The sequence below is a fragment of the Engraulis encrasicolus genome, chromosome 24 (assembly GCF_034702125.1).
Source record: "Engraulis encrasicolus isolate BLACKSEA-1 chromosome 24, IST_EnEncr_1.0, whole genome shotgun sequence".
NCBI classification, from domain to species: domain Eukaryota; kingdom Metazoa; phylum Chordata; class Actinopteri; order Clupeiformes; family Engraulidae; genus Engraulis; species Engraulis encrasicolus.
The window spans coordinates 24,912,782-24,935,281 of NC_085880.1; the positions used below are offsets into that span (position 1 = coordinate 24,912,782).

The following is a 22,500-nucleotide window of genomic DNA, read 5'->3' on the forward strand; positions in this document are numbered from 1 at the left end:
ACGCACAAACACATGATGTAAGTAAAAAATTACATTGTATTAAATATTGTTACACTGGTTATTACACTGTACCTAATGTGGTATATCCACTGAACCATTAAAACAGTATTACCATTTGCCCCATTTTTTGCTTCATTTTCACAATAGTCGTTTGGTTTTAAGCCTATGCACGTCATGTCACGTCTGTATGTATCATATACGTTTACGAAATGGTGGACGGGAGTGGTAGGAATGATGGGGGACTGGAAGCGTTGCGTTTCGGGGATATACCTTAAGCAGTCGAAGGCGACTGCACAGGCAGTCTAGTTTTTTAGTGTGTGTGTGTGTGTGTGTGTGTGTGTGTGTGTGTGTGTGTGTGTGTGTGTGTGTGTGTGTGTGTGTGTGTGTGTGTGTGTGTGTGTGTGTGTGTGCGTGCGCGTGCTTGCGTGCGTGTTTCTCTCTTCCCATTTCTCTCGCTCTTTCTCATATTGCTGTGGTTTTAATGGTGTGGCTGCAAGTGACTGGGTGAGCTCATGCAAACCAAATGCTAGTGTTGTATTGTACAACCTGACCTCGTGTAAACCCGTTGTATGGGAGTTTGCTGAGGGTGAGATCATGTTTGACATCTGATAGAGGGCTTAGCCATCTACTGAAGTGGCTAACTCAACGAGGTCAGCATCAGGTCAGAGGAACATCAAGCACACACTTAAAGGATGCGAGGCAAATGAGGAGTTTCATTGCAAAACGGTGCAAATCTATTTTGCGGAAATTAAGTAAAAAAATGGTGGATACACCGCTTTGCAACAAAACTCTTCATATGTACAATAAAAGATATGTGAGCAGAGAGGTGGCAGACTCTTGCTTTGGCATCCACATTCTCACCGAATTGAATTAGACTGTGTACAACTGAGGACTGGACACACACCCACAGGAAATGAGTGGGTCTGGAGGGTGTGTGGTGTCACTGGTGTGTTAGTGTGTGTGCGTGTCTGGTGTGTGTGTCTGGTGTGTGTGTGTGTGTGTGTGTGTGTGTGTGTGTGTGTGTGTGTGTGTGTGTGTGTGTGTGTGTGTGTGTGTGTGTGTGTGTGCCCTCATGTTTCTCCACCATCATTTCAGAGACAAAACACATTTCTGAAGTGGAGAGAGAGAAAGTGAGGGGGAGTGAGCGAGAAAGAGAGAATAGCGAGAGGAGAGAGGGAGAGAGAGAGAGAGAGAGAGAGAGAGAGAGAGAGAGAGAGAGAGAGAGAGAGAGAGAGAGAGAGAGAGAGAGAGAGAGAGAGAGAAAACTGAATCAGACACATCCACGGAAGCAAGAATAGCATCCAATGGCATGTTCTGTATGCCTCAAACACAGTACTTGATTGACATTTCTTGATGTTTTTATATTGGGGAGTTTGACCTTGTCTCCTGAATCACTCTGACCTACACTGACAAAAAAAATACACCAAGGTTTTACAGGACGGTTAGCTTCACTCAAAAAGAGTTATTGCCCTGTGCTTGGACCCAAAACAGCCTGGAGAAACGTTTCCTCTGGGGGGAGAAAAGGGGCTGAAAATATCCCAATATGGACACACACAGCTAACAGTCTAGCATTCCTCTATTAGCCAGCAGTCATTGCACAAGGCCCAGGGGATATTTTTTCATTATTTATTTAGTTCACACGGATAATCTAGACTAAAATCGACTTTGTGTTCTTTGGCTCTACAGACGTGCTTATTTAGAAGTCTGGTAATTGAATGCACTCAAAATGTTACACTGCATAAGATTTCCTAGTGTTTTATTATTGCTATGACTTTTCTTTAATGTGTTTATGACGTGCTCTCTTGCACTGCTAGCAGGGCCGCTGACAGTTTTGGCTGGGCCCAGGACAAACGCATCTGAAAGGGCCCCCCACCCAATACATTTAATGTAATGAGGACTCAATTCTGAGCCCCCTATCTCCCAGGGCAAAGGACAACTGACCCCTTTGTCCCCCTTTGTCGGCATCCCTGACTGCTAGGATATGAGGTGATGTCGCCGTACTCTCTCTCTCTCTCTCTATAAAGAACGCAGGTGCCTTTAGCTGACCCTGATGTAATGTTTGCTTTAGAAACCCACAAACAAGAGTGTGAACAACCTTTTCCTGTGAACTATGTTTACACACGCACGCGCGCACACAGGCAGGCACGCCCTCAAGTGCACACACACTCTAGTCCAAAAATATATATATATAAAAAATGAATAAAACACCATCCCAAGACAAACATTTCCCCCTTCAAGAACATTTCCAAAAGACAGAATGCTGCCTTTCTAGCAAATTGCACCTGATGTTGATGTTCTGAGGTCATGCAAACTAAAGGCTAGTGTACATTCCAAGACAAACATTTTTTCCCTTGAAGTACCCTTGGAGGAGACAGAATGCTAGCCAACCGCACCTAAAAGGAGGTTGATGTAGGGGTGAAAAAATAACAGAAAAACTAAACCTGTTGGGTTAAAAAAACACCCCTAAAACTATATCCGTGTCAAACAACTCTCAACGTGAAATCTTGATGTCTGGGACGACTGGACAGTCGTCAGAAAGCCCAGTCATTGACCCATATGCAGAACATTGACCTTTTTACTGAATGACTGAATTTACAGAATTACTGCATTGTGCTAACTGACTAGATTTGCCCGCCCAGTCCCCCATCTGAGGATTCATGCCTTCATCTTCCCCTGCCATACTGGGATTCACAAGTTCGCTACAAACAGCCATTATTACAAAACCATTATTGTCTGTGGTTACTGTGAACATTTTCTGATGACGGATTGCATGCACTGCCTTACAAATACAGGTAATCCTTTCACCACATGGGCACTTTGATATAGAAAAATCTCTTGTGGCACCTTTAAATCTTCTCTTTTCCTTTCCTTCCTCCTGTCAATTCTTCTGCTCTCATTTTCCCCTTGCCACTTCTCCGTATATGGCCACAGGGCAGAGCATCACAGCACAGAGGGGGTGTAGGGATGTAGAAGTGATTATTAAATGATGGCTATGGCTATGATGGCTATGTACGTATTGTTAGTACTTGCAGTGCTAGCACAAAGTACACCACTGTTTACTTCACTCACACGCCAAATGCTACACACCTTTAACCTTCCCAGACAACATGTTCATTGAAAACGTCATACAGCAGGCTTTACAAATACAGTGCCCTCCATAATTATTGGCACCCCTGGTTGAGATGTGTTTTTTAGCTTCCAATTATTATTATTTTTTTCTAAATAATATGGGACCTTAATGGAAAAAAAGAGAAAAATCCAACCTTCAATACAAGTGCATTTATTCAGTAGGGAAAAAATCCCACATAAAGAAATAATTATTTGACATCAAATAATGTGTTTCACAATTATTAGCACCCCTGGTGTTAATATTTTGTACAACCCCCTTTTGCCAACAAAACAGCACCTAATCTTCTCCTATAATGTTTCACAAGATGGGAAAAGACAGAAAGAGGGATCTTCAGCCATTCCTCTTTGCAGAATCTCTCTAAATCATCCAGAGACCTGGGTCCTCTCCTCTGTACTCTCCTCTTCAGCTCACCCCACAGGTTCTCAATGGGGTTGAGGTCAGGGGACTGAGATGGCCATGGGAGGAGCTTGATTTTGTGTCTGGTGAACCATTTCTGTGTAGATTTGGCCATATGTTTAGGGTCATTGTCTTGCTGAAAGACCCAGTGACGACCCAGCTTCAGCTTTCGGGCAGAGGGCAACAGATTTTGATTTAAAATGTCCTGGTATTTCAAAGCATTCATGATGCCATGCACCCTAACAAGGTTCCCAGGGCCTTTGGAAGCGAAACAGCCCCACAGCATCACTGACCCACCCCCATACTTCACAGTGGGTATGAGGTGCTTTTCATCATGCGCATCTTTCGTGGTACGCCAGACCCACTTAGAGTGTTTGTTGCCAAAAAGCTCAATCTTGGTCTCATCTGACCAAAGCACACGGTCCCAGTTGAAGCCCCAATACCGCTTGGCGAACTCCAGACGCTTGCGTTTATGATTGTGAGTGAGGAAAGGTTTTCTCCGTGCATGCCTCCCAAACAGCTTGTTGGCGTGTAGACAGCGCCTGATGGTTGATTTGGAGACTTTGTGACCCCAGGATGCTACCATTTGTTGTAATTCTGTAACAGTGAGCTTTGGAGATCTTTTGATTTCTCTTACCATCCTCCTCACTGTGCGTGGTGGCAAAATAAACGTGGGTCCTCGCCCAGGCTTGTTTACCACTGTTCCAGTTGTTTTGAACTTCTTAATTATTCCTCTCACAGTGGATATGGGCAGCTGCAGTTGAGTGGCAATCTTCTTGTAGCCTCTGCCTGACCTGTGAAGGTCGACGCACATCTGCCTCACTTGTATGCTGTGTTCCTTTGTCTTTCCCATGTTTAAGAGTGGATAAGAGAAATGGCCTCGGTGTCACGTCATATTTATACCCCAGGGAAACAGGAAGTGATGAATTACTAATTAAATGTTCCTACATACTCTGGTAAACTTTGTAAACTACTGTAGAAATGACAGAAATGCTTCAATTATATTTATATCCTGGGAATTGTTAAGGGTGCCAATAATTGTGGAACAGGTGATTTAATGAAAAATAATTATTTTTTAGTCAGGGATTTTTTTATTTTCTTACAATTCATTTGAGTTGAAGGCTACATTTTCCTACAATTTTCAGTGTGACAGTATTCTTCTGCAATAAACACTGAATTTATTTTAAGGCTTTTAACACATCTCAACCAGGGGTGCCAATACTTATGGAGGGCACTGTAGCCCTGAAAGAGCATAAATGCATTACATTTTAATGTTTTACATTTTAAAACTTGTGTTAACTAAGAGTATTGCCTTGTCATTGCAACTCTCAGAATAAACAAACATTGCCATAGCTTACTTGACTTAAAATAGACAAACCAGAGTAGCAGTACAAAATGTTTTTGCGAGTTGGCCTAGCATTGCACCATTAGAGGTAATCGAAAAGGATGCAAAATCTGTTCTTCAGCCACAATAACAAACAGTCTGAACTGTAAAAGTCTACAATTTGAACACCAACCATTGCTTGTTGTACAGCTTCACCAGTTTGGCACAACTGGCTAATAGGTGACATTTAAGAAGCATGAAAAAGCCCTGTCTGAAATGGCAGGCTACATATACTGTATGATGATGAACTATATACCTTCACACTGCTTTTGCCAGAAGCACTATACTGCAGTGTAAGCATCACACTCAAAACAAATTACAATATTATTACTACGCATATTACCTACATTACTAAATAGACAATTTGCATTTCACACATCTTGTGAATAAATGTGGACCAGTGTGACTGATGTGCTCTTTATGCACAGTGCAGTGTGTATCAAAGTGAAATACACGCAGCCGTGGTGGTCTAATGGTTAGGGAGTTTGTTATCGGGGGTAGGGATCAGATTGCTTTGGATACAAGAGTCGTGTAATGTCATGTAATATCAAATTTAGGACAAATACAAACACCTAGCATTACATAAATAGTCAAAACACATGAGTGCATACCTCTATCTCTGTCCTGTCTCGCGACACACGCACGCACGCACACACATGCACACACACACACATGCACGCACACACACACGCATGCACACACACGCTCGCACGCACACATCCAAAACATACCCTGAACACAAACACACCCATAAAATAAACAAAAACCTTGGGAAGCAATATCAGTGCATGAAAACCTTCCCTCAGGCCCCACCTACCATTGTTTAAGCACAATCACGATGATAAATCCACCCTAACAAAAGGGTGTGTGTTTACAAAACGTGAATTACAATCTACTTGCCCACTGAAAGCAAAGAAGATGGCTTAGTATATGTGTTTAAACATCAACTGACCTAAACACACAGTTATCACCACACTAAGTCAGCAACATACAGTACATCTCCTATACTTGTTTTCCTTAAGAGTCGTCTAGTCATTCATTTATCATGCGCTAACTGCAACATGATTGAGCAACGGCGCATTAAGCTACATGTTGTCTCCTAATTAGTTAGCTCTTATCATAACAGTTTGCTTCACGCCACCCAGGTTCACGCTCAGAGCCAAACAACATGTAACTCACTCACATTGAGTAAACGGAACATGCAGTGCACTGACCACAGTGGAGTGTGTGTCTTGAAATAAGTATGACAGAGTTTCTCCCACACACACTCACTACTGCTCAGCAAGGATGCATCAGACACGCGCGCACACACACACACACACACACACACACACACACACACACACACACACACACACACACACACACACACACACACACACACACACACACACACACACACACACACACACACACACACACACAGTTGCGAGGCCAACTTTGAAATCCTCTGTGCATTGGATCACCCACTGTGTGCCCAGTGCCCATGTGACTCATTCAAACCCATGAAGGACAAATGAAGTATACAGTACAGACCATATGTACATAAGCCCAATGGAGTGGCTCTCTAGAGATAAGTATGACTAAGTTGACATACGCACACACATACACATGCGTGGGTGGTACACACACACATGCAAGCACGCGCACGCAGGCACGCACGCGCGCATGCATGGAAGCAACGCACGCACACATGCATGCATGGAAGCAACGCACGCATTGGTGAAACCAGTGTTAATTTTGTCAGCTTTTTTTGATTTAGTCTTAGTCTTAGTCACAATGACGAAAATCAATTTTAGTCTTAGTCATATTTTAGTCATTGCCTTCCCAATTTAGTCTTAATTTTTGTCTAAATGACGAAAATCAATTTTAGTCTTAGTCAATTTTTTGTCATTTTAGTCATTTTAGTCAACACTGTACATAATAGAACTTCTCCACACACTGCTTCTCTTTTTAACATATATCATTGACTGTACAGAATAAACCTTCTCCGCACACTGCTTCTCTTTTTAACATATATCACACTGTGCAGAATGAAACGTCTTCACACACTGGTTCTCTTTTTCTCCATTTTATATGACACCAGTGTTAATTTAGTCAGCAGTTTTAAACTTTAGTCTTAGTCTTAGTCACAACGACGAAAATCAATTTTAGTCTTAGTCATATTTTAGTCATTGCCTTCCCAATTTAGTCTTAGTCTTAGTCTAAATGACGAAAATCAAAAAAGGGCTTTGACGAAATATTTTAGTCATAGTCATGGTTGACGAAATTAACACTGGGTGAAACCAACTTTTTTCTTCTTCCAAGAATTTTTTGGGGCTTTTATAACTTGGAAAGGGCAGTAAGAGAGTGTGACAGGGAATGAGTGGAAAAGAGAGAAGGACAGAATCGGAAAATGGAGTGGGAATCAAACACAGGTCCCCAGTGCAATGGGTACGGCACCCTAGCTGACCAAGCCAGCACGCCCCTGTGAGGCCAATTTTTAAATCCCCTGTGCAGTTTATGACACAAACACAAAGTGCCCAGTGTTTCGCTTGTAAGGGGTACGGCACCTTTTTGTGGCACTTTTATGAATACATTTTGGTCATTGAAATAGAACTCAGCCTTCAATCAGAAATCCGATATTGCATGGTACAATATGCCAAACGTACATCATTCAACAAAATAGTTTGGAAAAAAGTCAAGGTGGTATTGGGTATTGGCACAGCGTGGGTTCGCATGCCCATGGGGAACCAGGTTCATATTTAAATCCTACCCTCTCCCCCATTTCCTGTCTCCATCTTGACTGTCCCAATAAAGGTTAAAATGCCCGGCAAAAACCACAAGTATGTTCTATAAATAGGTGGGTCTATCTGGGTGTGACTCAAACAATCACATCAAATAGAAATCAGCCTTTTTATATAGCACTTTAAAAGCTGTTCTTTGATCGGCATGGGAAATTACTTTGGCTATACGTGCTATGAGACTTTCTGTCGGACTGTTGCACAGTCTACTATGTGTGTCAGTCCTTATCAAATAAATTAAACTATACTCAACTTATGCAGACGGTACAGTAGGTTAACAGGGCGGTATGTTTGGAGGCGCAGTGGCTCAATGAGTTTACATGTTGTATCATTATGCCTACGACCCGAGGTCCTTTGCCTATCCTTCCCATCTCTCTCTCCCACTCATTTCTCTCTCACTGTCCTATCCTGAATAAATAAAGGCATGAAAGAGCCCAAGCATGTTTTTATATGTTTAAAAAAACAGGTGGGGGGTACACGTACCTTTGATGACAAAGGCCTCTGCCAGCAATCGCAGGTGGTAGAGGGGGCGCTCGTCACGCATCAGCTCCTCGATGCCCGCGCGGGCACACATGCCCTGGGAGTCACGGTAACGACCCTGGGCGTAGTGCACCTTGGCCATCAGCAGCAGCGCTTCGTTAAAATACTTTGTCTGGAGGACACAAAAGCCGATGCACACACACAAAGAAACACACACACACACACAAACACAAACACACACACACACACACACACACACACACACACACACACACACACACACACACACACACACACACACACACACACACACACACACACACACACACACACACACACACACACACACACACACACAGACACACACACACACACACACAGCTGTTAAATAATGCATAATCATATTATGATATTATTATAAGGATGATAAGATTATAAGGATATGATTACACCAAACATTGGCCTGTAACTTCATCCACTGTGAGCAAACTGTGTTCTAGTCACCTGCGTGTAAATTCACATCATTGGGGTATAGTAAGAAGCTAGTCCAGCTTAAGTTACCTTGTGGTGGAGGTATGGAGGTAAATCATCAATTAGAAGAGCCTGGAGTCCTCTTTTTCTTAACTAAATGATACCTGCAGGTATATCTATTAACAGGTTTACCTCATCCTGTAGGTTAACTAAGCCTGGTTTATCACTTAACCATGTTCTTAGTGAACCCCATATGTTACACACACATGCACAAACAAACACACACAAAAAACACATACACACACACACACACACACACACACACACACACACACACACACACACACACACACACACACACACACACACACACACACACACACACATACACACACACACACACACACACACACACCTCCAGACGTCCTCGACTCAGCACACTGTTCAGGTGTGCTTTAGCGCGGGCCAGCTTGGGGTAGGAGTGGTCTGTCAGCGGGGTGGAGCTTCGCAATAGGCTGACATTCTCCAGTAGACACTCCTCCAGCAAACTCTCGGCCAATAGCAGTGTTCCGTAGTCATCTACACAAGCACACATACAGTACATGTAAGACCCACACATATTTGCATGCAAGAAAAGCACATGTAAATATGCTTAAGCACCGAACCCTGCTAAAACAATCCCCATTTACACACAAAATCACGCACCCACCCACCCGCGCGCGCATGCACGCACGCACACGCGCACACACACACACACACACAACCCCTGTAACTCATCGCAGTGGTTCCCACTGAGTTCCCAGTCAACTGATTCTCCAGTAAGACCAAAGTGATTTCCACCAAATGACAGTGAACAGACCCTTTTCATAACATTGTAAGCCCATGACATGTCATATACTCTACTGTAGTGTATGTATATCATCAACATCAGTATTGCTTCACCAACAAAAATGTCATATTCACTGCTTTCTAACAAAGAACAATGTATTTCATTTACTTTGTAGATGAAACTGGTAAGCAAAGGAAAGAAAAAAATAAACAAGGGGATGTTGATTGTACTTTGTAGGCTATAGTCTTCTGTCAAGTAAAAGGATTTGATTTGGCTATCTGGACGCTCTCAACAGTTGACTTTTACAACAAAGTGAAAGTCCTTAGGAACTGATTTGAGAAAGAATGGCCATTTGGATTACAGACCAGGAACATACGTATACATATGCCCTTCAATATCTAACCTCCCACCCTCTCCTTTTGCCTGTGGCCTTGTGTTTCGCTGATGCCCCACGTCTGTGAAGAAAACGATAAAGTTTCCCCGCTGTCAGCGTAGGCACAATAATTTTTGGGGGACTTTCACTCATTCAACATCTAGACTATGAATGAGAAAATGACCTCTGAATTGTGCTTTTGTGAGATATTGAACAAAACTTGTGTCGTCGTCAATGGCATCTTTCTGACTTCATGTGGCAGTGGGCACAGATGCAGCAGCCCTCTCTCTCCTGTCGCGTTATACAGATGGAATCTGAGGAAGACCGAGAGGTCGAAACGTCATTGCCAATGAATGGATAAATAAAAAGAAGAAAAAATAACTTAAAGAAGAAAAATCCAAAGTGTGCGAACCTTTTTTCCAAAAATACGTAATCTTTTTGTTCAGCACCAGGGATTGTGCACAAGTAACTCTCTACAAACGTTATACAGAGGGACCTTTGAGAGCATCCTCTGCAGCTGCATCACTGTATAAGGCGGGAACTACACTGACTACAACAGTAGAGCCCTGCAGTGTATAGTGAAGAGAGCTAGCAAGATCATCAATGCTCCCCTACCCTCCCTGAGAAACTTATACATCACCACCTGCCACATCCGCGAAGCCCTCACCCAGCACACAACCTGTTCAGTCTGCTGCCCTCTGGAAAGAGGTACATGAGTCTCCGGTCCTGAACCAGACTCACCAACAGCTTCACCCCACAAAACACACACACACACACACACACACACACACACACACACACACACACACACACACACACACACACACACACACACACACACACACACACACACACACACACACAGAAAGTCTCCCTCCCGCTGTTATGGAACTGCACTGTGCGTTTGCACCTTTACCTGCAGTACCTCACAAGAACCGTCAAGTGTCCTGCTACATAAACCTTACCCTTCTTGTTGCTGCTTCCCCCCACAGAAAAGACGGTAACACTTTACTTAAAGCCCGTTCTATAGTACATTATGAGCACATTTATAATGAATTATAATGCACATCATAATTAGTCACAATGCATTATGGCTACACTCATAATGCTTCATTATGTATTATATCAACCGTTATAACTATACATCTACCTTATAATGCCTTATAATAAATATAAATAAATAAATAAATAACACCCTTGTATTTATAACGCATTATAAGCTAGATGTATCGTTATAACTGTTGATATAATACATCATGAAGCATTATGAGTGTAGCCATAATGCATTGTGACTAATTATGATATGCATTATAATTAGTTATAAATACGCTCATAATGCACTTTGAAATGGGCTTTAAGTAAAGTGTTACCGAAAAGACTTCTCTATGGAATTGCACTATGTGACTTCACCTTACCTGCACTAACCAACTGAACTGTGCTGTACTGTGTACGGTGTTTGTGTCTTGTACACTAGCCTTGTTCTCAGGGCCGCTGACAGGTTTGGCTGGGCCCGGGACAAAATTTTCTCAATGGGCCCCCCCTCCCAACACCAAAAAAGCCCCCCCACCCCCTCATCCCTGACGGTCCCTACACAAAATAGTCAAACGCCCAACCACAACCACGTAATTCCCTTGTGCAGCTCCAAAACACACCACGTCGGGATGACAAGCCCATTTATAACGGATAGGCTAAACAAAAACTTATTTACAACCTTACGGATATGGACTGAGTGGAGTTATGGTTTTCAAAATGCTATCACAATAAAATCCACGCTGTTGTATTAGGCCTACTTAAGCTCATGAATAGCACATTTTCAATCGACCCATTTTCCACTTTGACCAAGGACCATGTCAAGGACGCGTGTATGGTCCGCGTGAACTTCCAGAGAGGGGGAACAAGGCGGGAGCACATTCATCTTGCGAGTGTCAAGTTCACCGCAAGAACGAAAGTTAGCCTACAGGTTAACCCACCAAACACACGACACCGTTATTATAACCCATTCGTTTCATTAAATTCTAGGCTAATCTACAGTCAATTTCACACGTTTGACATGCCACTTGGCTGTATTTTAAACCAAATTAAATTTAAACCAGAGTCGAGTTACACTGGCTGTAATTCAGCTGACCGGGGATGATTCTCATATCAATTCAGCCTGATTGGCGTGCGCGTGCCTGCGAAACTTTTGATTTTGATTTGGACACATAATTGCAGAGTAATGCGCATATTCATAGATTCAATTACATAGGCGCATGAAACACATTGTTATTAAGCCGTTGTGGTAATCAAATTATTCGATACCCCCTGTCTCTCTGATACTGAATCCCGTGTGACTTGCTCACGGCCTCCTGTGCCAATGTTAGGCTACTTGACGAAGGGGCTGGAAAAAGTTTGCCGTGTCTTACCTGGATCTGCTGCACAGCTGCTTTTACTGGTGCCTGCTACATCATTCCAGTCTTTCCTGAAATATTTAGCCAGAGAACCCCTCAGCCTTTTGGCTTCTTCCTCTCTTTTTCGTTTTTCCTTCTTTTCTGCGCTCCTGACTTGTGCATGTTTACTAACTGGCTCGCGCACACTGACCACTTATCGAATGCTGTCGTCTTTTTTTCTAGAAAGACCAATCCATTTTGGAATAGGGGTGATAGGGGTTTATTGGCTGTTTTTCAAGGGCAATGAAGACAAACATCTATAAGTCATTGTTTGAATGCAAATAAAGCACTTTTCTACCCTAAAAAACAACACATTTTGAAGTGAACGTATCATAATTGAGCCCAACGTCATGGGGGCCCAGTTATGGGCCCCCCTCTATTCCAGAATTCCCAGGGCCCGGGACAAAAAGCCCTTTAGTCCCCCCCTGTCGGCGGGGCTGCTTGTTCTTATCGTACTGTCTTTAGCCTAGATTTCTTTTCTAATTTCCAAATGTTTCAAACTTTAAATGTTATTACTTTGTTACTACTTCTTAATTGTTACATTGTTATTGGTCCTGTCTGACACTTTAATGTATGTCTTATTCATGTCAGTCCTGTATACTGTATGTCTAAGTCTTTGGCATGGGATAGAGATGAACACACTTTCAATGGCCTTGTATGACCTGAGTGCATATGAAAGAACTGACAATAAAGCTGACTTGCCTTGACTTGACATGCCTCGCCTCGCCTCGCACCACAAGGCCACAATTAGGGGCGTAGCAGCAAATTTTGGGCCCTATGCACAATCAGCTCCAATGATCCCCCCCAGCCATATATCTTCACAAGTCAGACTACCTGTGGGCCCCCTATATATGTGTACATGGGGCCCTGGTGACTCAGTCACACTTTACCCCCCTGAACGACACCCCTGGCCACAAGCACAAAAGCAGAGGAACGGAGGTTAGCTATCGAAAGGGATACTACATTACCCACAATCCTTGCTAGGGAGGTTCTGCAGTCCACAGTAGTAGACACAGCAGCTAAATATTTGGCTGCCGCTGGCCTCCTGTCTTATATACACATCTGTGATGGGACCCTTCCTGTTTAACGATCTGGTGCAGAGCTGCTGGCCAGAATACCAGCCTGCATCTCTACCTTCTGAGCAAATATTTGGCCTTGCTTTCGAAGAATGCTGATATGTTCCGTGTCTGTTCATGAAATCCTGCTATCAGCAAAACCGCTTAGAGTAAAACATATGCATTAGCTCAGCTCTGGGAAGTTATGACAGGTTTTATATTACAAAAGAAAACACTTTTCAATAGCTTAAAGAACAACATCTTAATGGTGACGTCCGAGTCTACACTTGACCTCAAGCTTCACCCATGTTGAACTCGTTGTGTTGTGAAACGGCTGCCCTTGACCAAGTCCCAGATTCACAAAACATGCCAGAGTGTTTTGTCAACTGTGCTCCCAAAAACTCCGTTTCATAAGACCTTAGGACCTTTTAAAAGACCAGTTTGTCAGTAACCCTTGTCCCTTCTGTTTGGATAGGGCACAACATTACAGACATACAAAGTTACATTATTGTGCCTCAGACAGCTGTTCTCACATCACAGAGACAGAGACAGAGAGAGAGAGAGAGAGAGAGAGAGAGAGAGAGAGAGAGAGAGAGAGAGAGAGAGAGAGAGAGAGAGAGAGAGTTCAGTGTGGACACAGGTGGATTTGTTTCTCTTTTGGGGTCAGTCATATGACTGCTTAGATTTAGCTATTGACATAACAACAACTGCACCCTGCAGCCAAAAGGGCCGAGCCTGGCTGGACTGTTTACCTTCACGTGGCAAAAAAATTAATGAGTGACCACTACATGACAGAAGCCATTGAGAGCCGTGTGGGAGAGAACATGACCACATACAGTACAAAACAGACATCTTCCTGGAATGTAGACGGAGATTGATACAGGAGAGCTGGAGACCTACTATCTTGTTTAATAACTTTGTGAGGTTACAAATAGTTATTTCCCTGGCCAACACAGGTATGCCAAAAAATGTTTCAAATCCAGAGAAGATAAGTATATCGAGAGGGAACTTGGTCTTCCCTATTGCTCAAAATAGCCCCGTCCAGTGGCATATGACTACCATACAACAAAGTACAAAGTCCGAGTGAGACGGAACAAGTTACTATCCTCTGCCCGGGAATGCGTAAAAGCGGCGGCGCGCGCCTTAACCGTGCAACAGGTATGGTGCGCTCGCTCACTCACCGTCCACATGAAAGTGGGCTGCTGCCAGCTGCTCGACCAGAGATGGTATCTTATCCCACTGACATTCTGCGCGATATTTCTCGATCTCTGCCTCCAATCGATACTGCGAGAAGGACACGCGGGAGGTCATCCCCGGTATGTCTCGTTGACCGTAGTCTCCCGACACAAGTGGAGTCACGGCGGACTGTCAAGTGATAGGAGAGAGGAGGAAGAAAAGCATTCAACTTCACTGAGCATGTGCAAGCGCAATATTCCAGGAGCCCACCTTTTTTTTACAGGCAGTTATGGGAAGAGGGATCATTTGGACAGTCATTTCTAAAACCTAACACATAGCCTAGACAGGCACTCGCGCAGGGACACAAAAAACCGTTTTGACTAGCTGCACATATATTTTCATTAGCCTAAATATCCAAAACACAGTTGCCGACTCGTCAAACATTGTTTACTGTTGTCTGCCATTAAATGCCACCACATATTTCACTGACAAGTGGTGTAGGGTCCTGCTTTATATGAAGGTTTGAAAAGGTTGCTTTTGTAGTAGTTGGCATTGCGCATTCGCACCTTTCGACATCTGCCTTTTTGACAGGTCTCGGCACATGACTTGGTCTTCAGGTGGAGCGACTCAAAGATGGAAGGAGGCATTATCCTGGATTAAGTGCAAGTCCCCTCTGGCAGGCATCCCAACAGGATCAATTACCTGAGCAAGTCAACTATATCTTGTTGGTCCCTCGAGGCCCCTCTGATAGATATGCAACCCTTAGGCTATTATTCTTCAGACATTTCCTCTGAAACATCCCACGTTCTCACTCAGCAGCCATGTAGACAAACCAACATACCGGTAATTTCCATTTTGGCATCAGCTATAGAGCTTTGTTAGGCTGCCTGATTTAGTTAGATGAGGAGATCAGCAAAGGCATTAGTAGCGTCGAGAAAAAACGATAGCTCACGCGCTACATTTTTCATGACCGCACAGAAATGTATTATGGTGTTGGCGATAATAAATTGTCAACAATTTTGAATAGTCGGATTGCTTACTATAATTCTTAACCTGCCTCTTACCTTACACTCCCCACAACTATTCAATCTAGAGGGCACCATAGAAGGGGTTAAATTATGGGTAGAAATGGCGACGCAGACTGCTAAAAGGCAACAATGTTTCTGCTTATTCCCACATCACAGTGACAACAACGCTACATTAGTAACAAACTAACCAGCTACATTCTGTAGCCGTCTACGGGTTCACAAGGTCTGTCTAGCTATGGGACACCAAATAGAACCTCCAGTCTTCGGAAAAGCGATTTGGCAGTCTCATTTTCGCGGTGAAAGTGAGCCATTTGTTTGGCCGGGGCTTGACGGGTCAGTTCGTCAACTTCAGTTGAAATGTGTGATATTTCATGGGAGTCCACCTGCAGACGCTGCGCATCGACTTCAGAACTGAAGTCACTGCGCGCGACAGTCTCTGGATAGAAAAACACTGTACTTGGAGTGACGCAATCCTAGCATCCAATCACAGTTAAGCTGTCGTGTCCATGAGGTTAAGAGGAACTATGGCAAGCAACTCGGTCCAATGTAACTGTCGCTAAAACAGCTCATTGAAGGGAACGCATCAGAATTCAAAGTATTATTTACAAAGCTTCATGACTGAAAGCAACTTGGAGAAAAGGTAGACATCCCAACAAGTTTGTATAATATCCCTATAAGGTGTGTGGAGTTACCTAGGACTGGTTGACTTGGGTATGTATAATGTTTACGCAATCTGCATTTCCAACCAATCTGCATTTCCATATCTTTTAACGTATAGTCTAGCCTTCCCTTCGGAATACCTTGTAGTTGGGATACGTAGTTGCTATGATTAATTTATTTGTAGCCTATTTCTATGTGTGTCGCCATACCTTGCTGGGATAGTCTATAAAAGAAACGTTACCCGACACGTTCCCGTTGTAGATGTATACGAGTAACATTGTATCCATCCATCCCTTCTATTTCCACCTAACGGTGGTGATGTGAAAAACTATTTCATTGCTGAGGGTTTTCATATGTCGAGCTTGACAATGGACTGCAAATATCAACTCTGCTCCAGATGTCAGCTTAGGGTACACCATGCCATTGCCACCCACTTAGTTTGGCAAACATTTGCGCAACGCTTAAGAGTTTGCTGATGTCTCCTCACCCATCTAATCACAGCTCTCTGGTACAATGATGCCAGGGCAATGCGGGAAGAGAGGGCTATCCTCAATAGCTTGGACGTTATCGCTTCTGGTTGCCCTCCACCTACCCACGATCCACTGCCATGAGGGTGAACACGCACCGCCAGGTGAAGATGGCCATCGTCGCCTGGACAGGAACATGGTCCAGGATAAAGAGTGAGTTGTTCTTGGCCACCGACAATCTGTGTTGTATTGGGAAACGTTTCTCTGGTTTAGAATAACATCTGTTGTGCTTTATAAATTCAGATTAGTTCGTCAGTTGGTGAAAAAGAAGGGGGCTGTGGTGGAGTTGTATGGAGTGCAGCAGCTGTTCTTAATTTGAATGTGTTCAGCGATACACACAATCTATTACATGCTTGCTTCAAAAGCAACTTGAACTGAACAATTGACATCCTTGAATGTACAGTGCGTTACATTCAGTAAGTTCACTGAACACTGATAGCGAGACAAACCATGACCGCAAGACTTGGATCAGTCATGAACTCTAGACTGGCAAATGGTCATCCCTCACTAGATAAATAGTCACCTCTCTGTCGTGGGGACAGCCTATTGGTAGAGAGACTCTCTCTCTCTCTCTCTCTCTCTCTCTCTCTCTCTCTCTCTCTCTCTCTCTCTGTGTGGCATTTTGTCTTAATCCAATAAATGTACGTGTGCTGCAGTGGTAGATCTAATGAGTGTGGCGCTACCAGTTGAGGAGCATAATTAGGCTACCGTTTACCTGCCAGATACCAGATAGCAGGCTGCCCTGGTAAACATACACCTCCTAGTCTGTCTCCTCCTGACACAACATGCATGTCATGACACAGAGGCCACAATGCTATAATTAAAATACAATGCCTGCAACATAGCCTACACTACCCACAATGATGATACGACAGCAATATGTAATTAAAAGAACTCCATATGGAGGACTTAATCACCAAGTAATTTTGTGTGAATATGCATGAATATGTGGTTATTTTAAAAGGTCTGTGAATACATTACATTACTCTTAGCCGATGCTTTTATCCAAAGCAACATCCAGTTATTACAGGATATTGGTTATAGTCCATGGTGCAATGGAGGGGTTTGGTGCCTTGCTCAAGGACACTTCCGGTGCATCTCTGTGTGGTTTCAAATAGATGATGCGTTAGATTTCATCACAGTATACATGCATGTATTGGTGTTGTACATTGGTTTGCAGAGCACAGGGCCTAAAAAGTCACAATTGTCCTGACGCACCATCCGCAATTAATTAAAAGTAAATATTGTTTAAGTCTTGCCGAGGATTCCAAAGGAACACTGCTTGATAAAGTTCAACTTATTAGGCCTTTTTAAACTTATTAAGGCTTTTTTAACTTTACCGAGCAGTGTGCCTTTGGGATCCTTGGCAAAGACTTAAACAACAGCAACAACTCGGGTCAAGTTTGGCCATATTTCTAAAATAACTAATTACCTTGTGCCAAAGAGTACCTACATAGGAGAAAAAAAGTAAAGCAACACTCCTTAGTGAACACAGTTGGTGTTGTAGTATGCGTAAATCTACCTCACTTTGGTTGCATTCTAATATGCAACCTTGCTTCCTCCACTTGTGCTTGTGGCCTCGCCCCGCCTCCTGGCCCCTCCTCCATGGAGAAAACAATAAAGTTTCCCAGCTGTCAGCCTGGCCACAACAACTTTTGGGGGACTGTTTGTCATTCACCATCCCAATTGCATATAGGAAAAAGACTTAACAATTGAGCTTTTGCAAAATATTGAAATATAATGCTGTTGTCAGTGATGTCATCAAATGACATATTACTTCCTGGTACGAGGCCACAAGCACAAGTGGAGGAAGCAAGGTCTCATATTGGAACGCACATATTGACTCCTTTTCATCTTTTCCTACCCGTCTGCCTACCCTGTCTGCTCGGCAGCCATATCCTGGAGCACCTGGAGGGCGTGATTGACAAGCCGGAGTCGGACATGTCTCCCCACGAGCTGCAGCTGCACTACTTCAAGATGCACGACTACGACGGGAACAACCTGCTGGACGGCCTGGAGCTGGCCACCGCCATCACACACGTGCACAAGGAGGTAGGTCAAGAGACATTACATTACATTACATTATATTACATTACACTACATTAGATTACATTACATTACATTACATTTAGCTAGCCATAGCCACAGCCATCACACAAGGAGGTAGACCAAGAGACATTACATTATAATACATAGCTGGCCATAGCCATCCATCACACACATGCACAAGGAGGTAGGCCAAGAGCCATTACATTACACTACACTACATATCACATTATATTTTACATTACACTTAGCTGACTACCGCCATCACACACGTGCACAAGGGGAGGTAGGCTAAGATTGCCTGGCTCTTGCCCGACCTGTAGTTCTGCTCAGCTTCATGAGGAACCAAGCTCACCGGGGCCCACCTCTGACCCAATTAACAATAAAACTGAAATAAATAGTCAACAGCAACACACACAAATATTATTATCCGAAGCGACTTACAATTATTTAGGTACAGGGTATTGGTTAAAGTCCATGAAGCAATGTAGGGTTGGGCGCCTTGCTGAGTGGCACTTTAGCCCTGGGTGAGGGTGTAGGCTGTAAGTAGAAGATTCAAACATGTTGTGCAACCTACACATTTTAAGACCAACTCCCCAACTTGGATGATTTTGATCACTGAGTCGACTCACAACAACTACTTTTGATTTGTTCACATTGTAGGAACAGGGAGCCGAAAGTCAACCAATGAAAGAGGAGGATTTAATTACCCTTATCGATGACGTGCTGCGCGATGACGACAAGAACAACGATGGCTACATAGACTATGCCGAGTTTGCCAAGTCTCTGGAGTAAAGAGGAGAGGCGGCGTTACCAAAGGACGAAGAGGAAGCCACAGGGTTTGCCTTACCACAGCTGTACCGTAGAATGTTACAACACACACACACACACACACACACACACACACACACACACACACACACACACACACACACACACCCTTACTGCTGTCTGATCCAAGTAGTCTCTGTTGAATGCTGTGAATTCACCTCTGCTTGGATCTCAATCAGAAGAGACTGTGTTACAAAGGGATCACTTTACAGTGTGTATATGATGACTCAGTTGTGTACAGAACCTGCCAAATGTATATACCAATAATAAACAGACCGCAGAATACTGTGTGTTTTAAGTAAAATAAGAAATATTTGAAAAACAAAGCAAAGCATTGAAGAGATGAAGTCCATTTCTGTTTGTTTAATCAACCACCGTGTTTACAGGTAATGTAGGAAAGGATGATCTGTAAACCTACAACCAAAGGCCATTGTAGTGGTTTGGTATGACTAATCATGTTTCAGTGTAGGATGATTTTGTTTCTGCTACAGATACGTGATCACTTCTACTTCTGTATTTATTGGACCATTACCATTAAATCCATTTGTCCACTAGGTGGCACACTAAACACAGACGCACACACACGCACACACACAGGGATTTCCTATGATTATGGTTATCCTTGGGTAGGGAGTCATTTGTCATCACAGAACACGTGTTCAATTAAATATCTACTGCTTAGAGGTAAAGGGAACACCTAGTTAAAAAAAAAAAACAGGCGCTGGAATCATATTCTACTGAGTGACTAAAACAGTATGGATTATCAACTGGAGCTTTTCAGTAGGATATCAAGGATAATACAGTTCCATTTATTTAGAATAGCATTCTCCTTTTTTTTCAACAGTATATATACGTTCTTAAATTCAAGTCCTCAGCAAAAATGCTTGCAGGTTTTCTTATGAGCAAACTTCAAAACAAGTCATCACTCAAGGATGATGAACAACCATGTTGAAGAATGTGGCATGATGATGTGTCGTATGATGTAAGCACTGACAGACAAGCTGACCTTCCACTTTCACTCTTGCAAACTCTGCAACAACGCTGGCACCACTCCTGGATGCATCTCAGAAGTGCTCGAAGTCTACTTTCAACCTGCCACTCTGCATGCTAGGCAAGGCCTAGTCATAGTCCCCAATGGAGATTCATGATTGTATTGCAAGTAGAAGTAAAAGACGCTGAAGAAGGCTTAGGCCGAAACATCTGTCTGTCTGCCATGCTAACCCAGTATTAAAACTGCAAGAAACTGATCCGGTAGTGCGGCTTTTTTACTACACATGAACTTTGCTGTTTGCTTGCACCCAAAGACCTTGTAAGAAACTCTCTACTAAAAGTTTGTATTCCAAGTAGAACCTGCCATAGAAAACTCAACTATAAACAGCCCTGGTCACTGTGCACTTGCTGAGTGAATGAATGGTGCTGATCTGTTTCCATGAAGTGCACATCTGTTGGACATGAGAGAATAGATGATACTAGTCAAGATGAACGTGAAGGATCAGTGTCTTAACATGTCTGAATGACAACAATGTTTTCAGAGAACAGTAAACAGTAAATATAAAACTAATTGCATGTGTACTATTCTTCTGTTTACACAGTTAGACTTCTTTCATTAAATTTTCAGAGACAGGATCAATGGTCGTCTTTCAAATGACTCCCCATTCTGTTAAGTGATATTAGACAGAGCTACATACATAACAAAAAAAGAAATGCACTGAAGTCTGAAGTGATGTTGGTTGGTCAAAAAGACCCCCGGCTGTGGCTCAAACTCTCGAATAAAGGATTAAAAAAACCCTAAAAAAGGCATCCTGAAATTAAAAACAGATAGGCCAAAGCAAGACAGATAATAATTTCCGTTTCAAGGCTTCATTGATACAGATGACGGTAATAAGACATGTCTGCCTATGTATATGGACATACAGTGAACTCACTGTTGACTGTTGGTTGACTGTTATGTATGTGTGTCTGTGTGTGTGTGTTTGTGTGCATCTGTGTGCGCACGCATGCATGCGTGTCACTGTTAGAAGAAGGAAGAGCACTTATTCTGAACAAACCTTTACATTTTTATATACCTAAATAAAAATTGACTGAGATACATAAGTACAATACAGTTTAAACATAGTTTTTCTACATACAGCACAGTTAATGTGTCATGATGTGGTAAGGAAACCAAAAAAGGTTGGCATCTGCACCTTAACTTTGAATCGTGTGTTGCTTGGTGCGACTGCTCACCAAAAATAGCAATACTAAGGCAGTCAAAAAAGATTAGGCGCACACAAGGCTTGCAAGTTCAAAATGTGTATTGTGGTCGACAAATTACAAAAGAAGTCATCAGAAAATAACTGGAGCTACAGACGTTTCGGACCTAGTCCATTATCAATGTCTGGTCCATGTGTCATGAGAAAATGTGTTGCTCGGTGTTTCCAAACACATGCTCTAGTTCCAATGCCCGGCGGAGTCCAGGGCCGACATGGTGGCCAGCGAGAGCACAGACGTGTGAGGAGGATTCATGCTGCGGAGCTGGCAGTACCAGTCGTCCTGCTGGCGTGGCTGCGAGGCGGGTGCCACAGACGGGCCAGACTGGCAGCTAATGGCCACCGTTGGGCACTGGCCGGCCGGCACAGCGTGAGGGTGAGGGTATCCGCCGGGCGCCACCACGGAGGAGGCGAAGCGGGAGACTGGCGCGAGGGAGTGGGAGCATTGGCACTGCCAGCTGACCGCCGGGGACTGCATGGCATGACACAGGCCGCCCAGAAGAGCAGCGCGCCCCGGCATCATGCCCATGGGCAAGACTTTCTGATGGGCGGCGCGCTCGTGCTTACGTTGCCTGGCGCGGCGATTCTGGAACCAAACCTGTGGGTGGGTGAAGGGAGAGATGGGGAGGTTGCCCAAAGCAAGAGCACAGATTAGC

General features: G+C 43.5%; 3 protein-coding genes across 4 annotated transcripts in view; 1 reads left to right on the top strand and 2 right to left on the bottom strand.

Moving 5' to 3' along the window:
* The window catches only part of ttc7a (tetratricopeptide repeat domain 7A), a 68,630-nt gene extending 52,733 nt beyond the window's left edge, over positions 1-15,897 (bottom strand). The window contains exons 1-4 of the mRNA XM_063191516.1: positions 15,070-15,897; positions 14,509-14,692; positions 9,060-9,223; positions 8,177-8,345 (exon numbers count right to left, since the gene is read on the bottom strand). Coding sequence (XP_063047586.1) covers positions 8,177-8,345; positions 9,060-9,223; positions 14,509-14,692; positions 15,070-15,150 — 598 coding nt within the window. The 5' untranslated portion in view covers positions 15,151-15,897. The remainder of the gene's footprint in view (positions 1-8,176; positions 8,346-9,059; positions 9,224-14,508; positions 14,693-15,069) is intronic.
* Positions 15,898-16,064: 167 nt separating this feature from the next.
* On the top strand, positions 16,065-19,939 carry mcfd2 (multiple coagulation factor deficiency 2, ER cargo receptor complex subunit). Of its 2 annotated transcripts, none has more exons than XM_063191518.1 (4): positions 16,065-16,171; positions 16,693-16,871; positions 18,611-18,770; positions 19,428-19,939. In XM_063191518.1, exons 2-4 carry the CDS (start codon positions 16,705-16,707, stop codon positions 19,557-19,559), a joined length of 459 nt encoding a protein of 152 aa, XP_063047588.1. In that variant the 5' UTR covers positions 16,065-16,171; positions 16,693-16,704; the 3' UTR covers positions 19,560-19,939. The 2 variants fall into 2 exon arrangements, with proteins under 2 accessions (XP_063047588.1, XP_063047587.1); XM_063191517.1 differs by having other exon boundaries at positions 16,074-16,242.
* A 2,086-nt stretch (positions 19,940-22,025) lies between these two features.
* prop1 (PROP paired-like homeobox 1) overlaps positions 22,026-22,500 on the bottom strand; it is a 2,683-nt gene continuing 2,208 nt past the window's right edge. The window contains exon 3 of the mRNA XM_063191246.1: positions 22,026-22,442. Within this exon, the coding sequence (XP_063047316.1) occupies positions 22,026-22,442 (417 nt within the window). The remainder of the gene's footprint in view (positions 22,443-22,500) is intronic.